The sequence below is a fragment of the Gouania willdenowi genome, chromosome 10 (assembly GCF_900634775.1).
Source record: "Gouania willdenowi chromosome 10, fGouWil2.1, whole genome shotgun sequence".
NCBI lineage: Eukaryota > Metazoa > Chordata > Actinopteri > Blenniiformes > Gobiesocidae > Gouania > Gouania willdenowi.
In genome coordinates, this window is record NC_041053.1 from 38119268 (window position 1) to 38129378 (window position 10111).

General features: G+C 37.3%; 1 protein-coding gene across 1 annotated transcript; it reads left to right on the forward strand.

Annotated features, from left to right (window-relative positions):
* The first annotated feature begins 445 nt into the window (after positions 1–445).
* On the forward strand, positions 446–2291 carry LOC114471314 (transcription factor LBX1). Its single transcript, XM_074783819.1, is given in 3 exon segments — positions 446–842; positions 1810–2025; positions 2028–2291. Coding segments are annotated over 3 exon segments (807 nt in total). The 5' UTR covers positions 446–505; the 3' UTR covers positions 2282–2291.
* The last annotated feature ends 7820 nt before the right edge of the window (positions 2292–10111 follow it).

A 10111-nucleotide genomic window follows, 5' to 3' on the forward strand; every position in this document is an offset into this window, starting at 1 on the left:
CATCAAACTCTCACTTTCTAAAAGAAAAAGCCCAGCAGAGGGAAACACACGCACAGACATCTGAGGGCATCTTTGCACCAACAGACTCCTCCTATTCCCCACGTCCAATTAGTTCTACGCTCCGGCCCTTTAAGACGCAGCAGCGGGTCAGCAAGTAGTGTATAGTGTTTCTCTAATTGAACTTCGCCCAATCAACAATAACTCGTTAGCAGTCGCTTCCCTTTTTTCTCTCTCTCGGTGCCTGAGAAAGAGTTTCTGTTTGCAGGATTCACGCCCTCCAGCTTTGTTTGTTACTTCCTAAAGATCCGCATGGAGTTTGGCAGAGGGACGGGGACTCTCTGAGGGAGTAACGCGTCCTGCAGCATGCTGCTGCTGCTGGTTATTCTGGAAAAAAGCTCTGAACCGAGCCAAGCTGCTGTTCCTGGGGGTTCACATTAAAAAGTGGAGGTCTCGGAGAGCATTAAAGGGAAACCTGTGGACCACCAACTTTTTCCAGAGACTTGCGATGACCTCCAGTAAAGACATGAAGGCAGGTTCTGTGTTGCAGTCCGGCGGAGAGGACATGAGGAGACGGGCTCCCCTAGACCAGCTGCCGCCGCCGGCCAACTCCAACAAGCCCCTCACCCCGTTCAGCATCGAGGATATCCTCAACAAACCGTCCGTCAAGAAGTCCATGCAGGCGAGTGTCTGTGCGCCCCGGGTGCTGCAGGACAAAGTGTCCGGATCCAACTCGGTCCGGAACGGGATCATCAGCACGCCGTCATCCCCGCTGTGCGCGCTGGAGGAGCTGGCCAGCAAAACGTTTAAAGGGCTGGAAGTGAGCGTTATCCAGGCAGCAGAAGGTAAGAAAGTGTCACAAAGTCTGAGAAAAGATGGGAATCAATCCAATGACTTTTAGTCACGGGAGAAACCTGGCAACTTGCACGGGAAAAATATGTCAAAATGCGTTTTTACGCATGCACTGTGTAGGACAAATGGTCCAGTAAATATAGGCACATGTTTGCTCAAAATATGTGAGCTTTAGTTTAAAAATTATATTATATATATATATATTATATATATATATATATTATATATATATATTATATATATCTATATATATTATAGGGTGCATTTATGACATAAGTTCCATCAAGCTTGTATTCCAACAATCATAATTGATTTCCTATAATTATTATTGTCTAAATAGTAAAATAGTATTGATAAATTTATGACAAATTCCACCAGACTATATATTCTAACAATCTGAATTGATTTCCTATCATTACTATTGTGCTAAAATGTGTTATTGCAGGCGTATTGGAAAATTTGTCAGGTAAATATGCAAATTTCTGCTCAAAATATGTGAGCTTTAGTCTTTAAAAACAATATTTTGATGCATTTAGGTCACCAGTTCCATCAAGCTCATATTCTATCAATCCGAACACATTTCTTGTCATCATTAGTCTGCCTGGATATTAAAATATGAGCTTTAGCCTTTTAAATATTATAATAATATGATGCATTGATGACATAAATTCCATTATTATTGAGCCTAAATATTGAAACCTGGCAACATGCGCAGGAAAAACATGTCAGTGTGTTCATTATGCACATTTTTAATGAAAATACGAACTTTAGTCTTTAAAAAAAAAAAAAAAAAAAAAAAAAAGATGAATTTATGACAAATTCCACCAGGTTTCTATATTTCCAACATCATTTCCTATCATCAGTATTGTGTGTAAATATGAAATTAATGCTTCCAGGCCTTATGTAGAATCTAACTCTCGCACGCGCTTGGTTTTGTCCTCGTGTGTTTTTGGTGCAAAGGTCGCGAGCACGTGAACGCCTTCGGTCAGAGACAAACGTCTAAAAAGCGGAGGAAGTCGCGGACGGCCTTCACCAACCACCAGATCTACGAGCTGGAGAAGCGGTTCCTGTACCAGAAGTACTTGTCCCCGGCGGACCGGGACCAGATCGCGCAGCAGCTAGGCCTGTCCAACGCGCAGGTCATCACCTGGTTCCAGAACCGCAGGGCCAAGCTCAAGAGGACCTGGAGGAGATGAAAGCGGACGTGGAGTCGCTGAAGAAGATCACCCCTCAGACCCTCCAGAAGCTGGTCACCATGGAGAACCTGGAAGATGCGCAACAGCAGCAGCAGGGTGGGGGGCCCAGGTCGCCCAGTATCTCCCCGAACCCCCCAGGACTGCACAGGGGGTTCCCACAGTCGCCCTCCTCCTCCAGGGACCAGACCACCGACGAGTTCTCGGAGGATGAGGAGGAAATAGAAGTGGACGATTGACTTTCTAAAGTAAGGCTGGATTTTGTGAGAAAAAGCAAAGAAAAAGATGACACAAGGGGGACATTTTTACATTTTTTTCTTCCCAAACTTTTGCACGGATATTGACAAAATGGAATATATAAAAAACACATATAAAGGTTTTGGAGGAAAGTTTATTCCTCCACTTTATTTTTATTTTCTGCTATCGTTTTTAATTTATTATTGGGACTCTACCTGAGGATTTCCCCCCACCAAACTGTGTAAACATTTGAACATGAATTTCAATATTTCACGTTATTGACAAGATTGATTTTTCGTTTTTTTGTTTTGTTTTTTTTTTTTGGTCATTTTTGTTAAATATAATTCGGAGCTGCCAAATACAGAAGAAAACAACTTTTTCTCCCTTAATAGTAGATTTAATTTTGGTTTTGAGAATTAAAGGCTTCTGCAGCCTCTACCCTTGAGTTGTGTATATAACGCGATAATTTTATTGTAACATTATATTTAATCAGCATCTATGTAAATAAAGGTTATATGATTTTCAAGAAGATTTGGGGTGCAACTGATGTGTTGTTTTGCAGGGAAATCTAAACAAAACGGAAGAAAAAAATCTGCACAAAATGAAGATTATTTTTGGTTTGACGTTTTGGAAAAAAATGTTAATAGTATTTTGAGAACAATTAAAACAGGTTTTTTCAACCTTGGGGTCATAACCCCCATGTGGGGTCGCCCGGATTTTAAATGGGGTCGCCTGAAATGTCTAGTAATAGATCAAGTTCAGTAATGTATAAAAATGTATTTAATATTTAATAAAACAAATGTACATATAAATACACTATATTTCCAAATTAAAACAACTGTATTGTGCACATTCTAAAATATAAATCCAGCTTAAATAAAACAGTGTAAAGAAAAAAAAAAAGGGCAAAAAATGAAATAAATTAATAAACAAAATACAGTATGAAAATATACTGTAATATATATAATATTATAGGAAAAAAGAAAACAAATCTTTGTGGGTGGATAGAAATTTCTGATATAAAAAATGGGGTCACAATCCAAAAAAAAAGGTTGGGAACCTGGTTTAAAAACATGTAGGCCAGTGTTTTTCAACCTTCGGGTTGTGAACCCATGTGGGGGCCCTAAAATGTCTCGTCGTAGATTTTATATATATATATAATTCACATTTTTAAATTATTTTACACACACACACCACACACACACACACCCACACACACCACACCACACACACCACACACACACACACACACACACACACAAATAACTATTACTTTCTCAAATATGAATCTAGTTCAAAGAAAATGTAAATAAAAATAAATATATCTGTCTATATGAATATACAGTATAAGAATATAATAATAAAATATATATATTTGAGGTTGTGCATCTTGTCACTTTGTGCACTAACCCTAAACTATTTCTAGAGAAAACAATTCTGATATGAAAATAGGGGTCACGACCCAGAAAAGATGGGAACCACTGGACTATAAACATACACCCCAAACCCTAAATAAATTAACCAAACACATACAATATTCATCCCTGCTTGGTTAAAAAAAAAAAAAAAAAAATGAGACTTTGGAATATTTGACCTGTGCTTTCAAACCCTGAAGTGGCGTGACTTCAATTAGCGTCTTTATTCCCATTATTCGGCGGGCGGTCTTTGAATGCATCTTGTCACACCCTGCGCGCCATATGTTTTCCTGCTCCTCCTTTAACACAACTATAGTCGACATGATTGATTAGGTTAAAGCAACACATAAAACAGCTTCAGCTACAGCTTGCTTCCACCCAGCCGTGCACGAGCAATAATGGCACGCATCTGCCACGTTTGTTTGTTTGGACAGAGAAGAGAGAGAAAGAGGAGGAAAAGTGTCCCATGAATGAAAGGCAAATGGCTGTGTGTGAAGAGGAATGAATGGAACTCAATGGGAGGCGGTGGAAACGCGACGGGCCGCGGCAACAGATTGGAAACATCTTTTTTATAATTCTAAATAAAAGTCATCACATTATTATTATTATTATTATTATTATTATTATTTTATTATTTTTTATTTTTTCAAACTGAGAGTTGAGGATGCAGTGTTAAACGTACGGACCGCGGGCCAAACGAGGCCTGTTCGACAGATGTTTTTATTTTTTGGACAGTTTTAAAAGTCAAAAACTAAAAATAATATACAAATTTTATTCAAGCCTACTGAAGATATACAATAACAAATATATATATGCACATTTCGTTTTAAATCTAATTAACTTCTTTTAACAGGAGACAAAACTATATATGATATTTATATTATTCATTTTGTCCTATCTTTACTGATGTATATAGTGTTTTAAATCGAATTAAAATAAGAAAATAATCGATTTTTAAAAATGAGGCCTGCAGTTATTAAGGAAATGTTATTATTATTATTATTATTATTATTATTATTATTAATAAATACGATAATTTCACAAATGCTGTTTTGTTTTTTAAATGTTTTTATCAGATTTTCATTTAGTTTATATTTCTTTGACAATTTACAAGCCATGGTGCCAAACATAAGGTCTGTGGACCAAAGCCAGCGTAAATTCAGTGACTCTTGGACCTTATATTTTATTTTGTTTTAATCAAATAACTTGAAACATTAAGTACAAAAAATGATCTTCAGTCGCCCCTTCATTCAAATTAATAGCCCATTAATTAATTTGTATTCAAAGTGAAATGAAGAGTAAACTTTGGTTAATTAATAAAAGAAAAGTTTAGAAGTTTAATGTTCAGTTTTATTTAAATGTTCTTCTTAGAATGAAGAATCCAAAGTTTCCAAAAACCCAACTGTTTACATTAATTGTATTTAGTAAAAAAAAATCAAAACAAAAAAAGTTCTCAATAATATTAGTTTTAATTCTTATTTTTTTATGGGGTCTGCATGATTAAATTTGAATATTCTGGAGCATCTTTTTATGGGTTTGGTTTAAATATTATTAAATGAGACAGAAAGCAGATTTTGCTGATGAACTAAACTGCCTGGGGCAGGGAGGGAGGTCACTAACTAAACCAGAGTTTGATTCCCTGGTTAAGAGAAAGAGAAAAACAACAGGATGGTGACCACAATAGATGTAATCGGCTGGAATTGTGGAGGTTGAAAAGTCAAGTAGGGCTTTATTATGGAGACCTACAGCAGTGGGAGTGGACAGGCAGGAGGCTGACCCTGGACCAATTACATTTCTAGTGTTTTTATTTAAGAGCACAAATCTTTAAATCTCCCTGTATGTCTGACTGTCTTCACATGGAGTTCTATATTAATGGGATAAAAAATAAATCGTCATGGTGATGTGGTAGTATGTACCATTGAAAGAAAACTGATTTTACCTCTTAGTTATTCTAAAGCAGTGGTTCCCAAACAGGGGTACGTGTACTCCTGGGGCTACTCGGAAATACTTAAATAGTTTAAAAATAATCGGTAAATGCTCCTATAGTATGTAGGAATTTTTTTGTGAACAATTTCACCACAAACTAACATTATACTACTGTATATATTGCTCAATAAAAAATATATTTTTTCTTGTAATTTATAGAAACAGGATTATTTTTATGTTGTCGAGGCCATTTTATTAAACACTATTTCCTTAAATTATTTAAGTACTCACATAAAAGTTGTATGGAAATTAAAAAAAAAAGTAAATACATTCCACTTTATATTCCACTCATTATGAATTTGTAGATTAAAAAGCCTTATGGGAACCAATGTTTGAGACACAGTTTGGTAGTTTAGGAAAAATAAACAAATGGAAAATGTATGGAGAGGGTATTTATGATATGATTTGACAAAAAATGCAAAGGGGGTACACGGGGGGGGGGGGGGGGGGGGGGGTTGGGAAAATTGGGAAAATTGTTCCAATGAATATTAACACGTTTTTATCTGCTGTAAAATAGAAGCTGGATTTTGTCCTTCATGAACAAGGTCTTCTTCTCTATTTCTAACCATCGACCTTTAGAACACATAAACACCTGCAGTTTGCTCTGAAATAAAATACAAGCCCGATGTCATTTACACTTTTACACAATATGTCGACTGAAAGTCAAATGCGCGCGTGCTCGTGTGTGCCATGGATTCCTGAGCAGGAGGAGGAGTCACTGTGGAACCAGAATCTACTTAGAAAGAAAAGACCAGAGACAGGATCAGGTGGAGGGTGGCAGCTTCATGTCCAAGTCTCTCTTTTCACTCCATCAAAGATCACCAAAAAAAAAAAACCCACCAAAGCACGTCTGAGTGCGCCCTCTGCTGGCGATCTGTGGGAGTGCTGGGAAAGGATCCCTAACATTTCCATCCTGGGTCAGGAAATATTAAAGTAGTTTAACACTAGGAAGGTTTTAGAGCAAGAAGGATAATCAACTACATTTGGTCAAGGGTTAGAAATTTCAGTAAAGTACTTCAGAAAGTACAAACACTCTTTAAAAAAGGAAATATATTAATTTGCTACAACATACATCTTTAGGCTGTTTTTGTCCCAATTTTCCAGCTTCCCGACCATTTATCTTGTGTCTTATCAGATAATCCTGTGGTCTAAGGTTTGTTCAGCGTTGTTCTGAAATGGGTCAAGGTGGACAATTGCAAATAATAAACTTGTTCAATATTAAACCAGAGGTGCAAAGTACCTGAAAAAAAATAACTAAGTAAAAGTAAAAATACTATAACTCAAAATTACTTTGGTAAAAATGAAAATCCCTCATTTGAAAATCACGAGTAAAATTCTTAAACCAGCTCACGTTTAATGTATTCAAAGTATAGTGTGAAAATTAAATTTCTGAATCAAATGTCTGTCTGAAATATTGATTGACACTGGCTGTAAACAGCAACTCTTTCAGAAACTGCATGGTGGGATTTCTCAGATAGAGAAAATATTAGCGGAGTTACAGTGTCACGGACTGAGTTTACCTCGTACTGAGCTGGATTATGATCATATGTGTGCGTGCAGCCCTAACCCTGACATAATCCAATAAACAAAACACGTGTTCATTCACTTTGACCACAAAAATAAACAAAACTGAATTTTTTTTTTTTAGCGAAAATTCATTTTCCGGTAGCGCTCATGCGTATGTTCATAATCGATCTCCGTACGAGGTAAACAGTCTGGTGTCACGTACTGAGTTTACCGCCATACTGAGATTATAACCCTATCCTAATCCAATAAACAAATAAAACATGTCTTTCACTTGAAAACAAAATAAAGAAAAATTTACTTTTTTTTTTTCAGCAAAATGTAATTTTCCGGTAGTGCGCATGTGTGCGCATGCGCATATACAATCCCAGTAAGATGCGCACTCAGTACATGACACCGGTCTTTTAAATTAACGTGTTCCAGAGATGCGTTCACGGTCCCTGGGAAACCAAAAATTTTGATGAGTTCGTAAAATCCGGCCAGACGGTTCTGACAAGATTCCAAATTAATTATCTACATATTTTAATTTGTAACAAGTAACAAGGTGGCAAAAATAAAAGCAGTAAAAGTATATGTTTTAAACTTTTAAATGTGGTAGATTAAAAGTAAAAATGCTGATTAAAAAAACTCAAGTAAAGTACAAATTATCAAAAAAACATAAGTATAGTAACAACGTAACATTTACTTCATTACTATACACCTCTGTCCTAAACTCCTTGTGTGAGTGAGGAAAGCCGAAGACTCCCGACTCATGATTCTGTGAAATGTGACATTAAATAAGATGTAGCCAATCAGGAAACGCAGAATTCTGCATTTCTGAGTTGAAAATTCCGAGTTCAACCAAGTTTAGCGGCAGAACGTGCGAATATCTGGCCGACTGCTATATTATTAGATTTTTTTCCAGACTTCAGGTGGCGTTCAGGGTCACTTTTTATGAGGACAGGAAATCTTGAGCTAGTTGGAACGCAGCATTAGATCGGAGCTCATGCACACATATGACCAAAACTGTTCAATGTCGGATTTCATTGATGACTCCCGACTCATGATTCTGTGATTTGTGACGTTAAACAGAATACGGCCAATAAGAAAGCGAGCCGACTAAAAACACCCAATGCTGCGTTCCAGGTAACTCGGAACTCTCTGCATTTCAGAGTTGAAATTTCTGAGTTTAATTCAGTTAAGCAGCAGAACATGGAAACATCTCAAACCGCTATACATTTCTTCCATATTTTAGCGGGTAGGAACTCCGACTTCAGGCGGCGTTCAAGGTCACTTTTTCATGTAGGAAGTCGGGAAATTTTCAGTTAGTTGGAACGCAGCATTAGATCGGAGCTCACACTCAGTATGATCAAAACTAACATTATTTATAAAGACGACAAACATAATCTTGCTGGAATTGTTACACTGAAGTCAAGGAAACATCAAAGGTCACATCAAAGCAATCAGCAGACACCTCTGACAAAGGCTGGCAGTTGACAGTCAAAACATGTCAGGAGATCAAAGTGGATTTCCTGAGGAACAGGCGTCTAAATAAATGAAACCATAACAAATCCTTACGCTCCCGCTTTCGGCCAAACATGAAGACATTTCTATATGGCAGCGAGCCACTAGAGGGCAGAGGAGGACACTGATCACCTTTCAGCAGAGGAGACGTTTAAAACATGGCATAAAAAACTGCAGTTAATGTGTCAGCTCCACATCTCCAACACGAGCAGAAAAGATCCGTTTTTATACCCTGCCATGATAAGGAAGCACTCACAGAAGTGACTTTGGACGTTAACGTCTGCTTGCTCGTCATCAGACTGAAAACAGCTGCACTTTAGTGGCTAAAAGGGTATAAAAGTCTGAAAAGCCTCTGAAGCGTTATCAGCAGCGCTGCTCGGAGATTTTAGCTCCACGTCTATAAAGGATGTGGAAAGATCAAATCAGGTTGAGAATTCAACAGTGAAGCCGATACAGCAGGGTTTTTCAACCTTGGGGTCGTGACACCATGTGGGGTCGCCTAAAATGTTACAATCTTTTTTTTTTAAATCCTTCCCCCCCCAAAAAAAAAAATTTTTTTTAAAACTGCAACAGTGTCCTTGGGGTAATATATACATATAAATCTAGTTCAAGTAAAATGCAGTATAAAAATATCTGAGCTGGTGACATATTGTCATTTTGTGCACTAATACTGGCTACACTGTGTTAGTAAAACAGGATAACAAACATCTCTCTATAAAAGCAAGGAATCCATCTGTTCGTCTGTCTGTGGCTCAAATATATCTGCGGTTCAGGGACAGACAGTGCTGAGACTTTCAACATGGCTGCTGCTTGGTTCAAGGGTGTGCAATGTCAGATTTGTTTCAACTGTAATGATACCGTTAATAAATTATTTCATAAATGCAGCTTTGCAGAACAGCTCAATGTTAAAGAAATGTGTTAACAATGTCACAGGTTTTCTCGAACAAAGCAAGTTTCTTTGCTGAGGATGACTACGTCGATAGGGTTAGTAGACTACTGAAAATACTGGATCCGTAGGTGTGCAGCTGAGGCGGCGGAATCCATAGCGTGGATGTTCACGCGGAATTTCCAAGTATCTCAATAATTCAGATAAGAAATTAGCACGAAAAACAGACAAAAAAATCCTCACAAAAACAGAAGAAAAAAATAGTGCGAAAAACAGAAAAGAAATAGTACAAAAAAAAAAGTAAATGCAATGCGCTTCTTGAGGGAAAAAATATTTAAAATTAGAGGGAAAAAAAAAGTCTCTGGGGGTCGCCAGAAATTTGTGACAAAAGTGGGGTCACGACAACAAAAAGGTTGACCACCGCGATACTCAAGACTTGTTGTGATTCAACAACTGGTATTTTAAACATCCTCATTTGCAAATTGAATAACAAGTAGTTAAAAAAAGCGTTTTTGGAG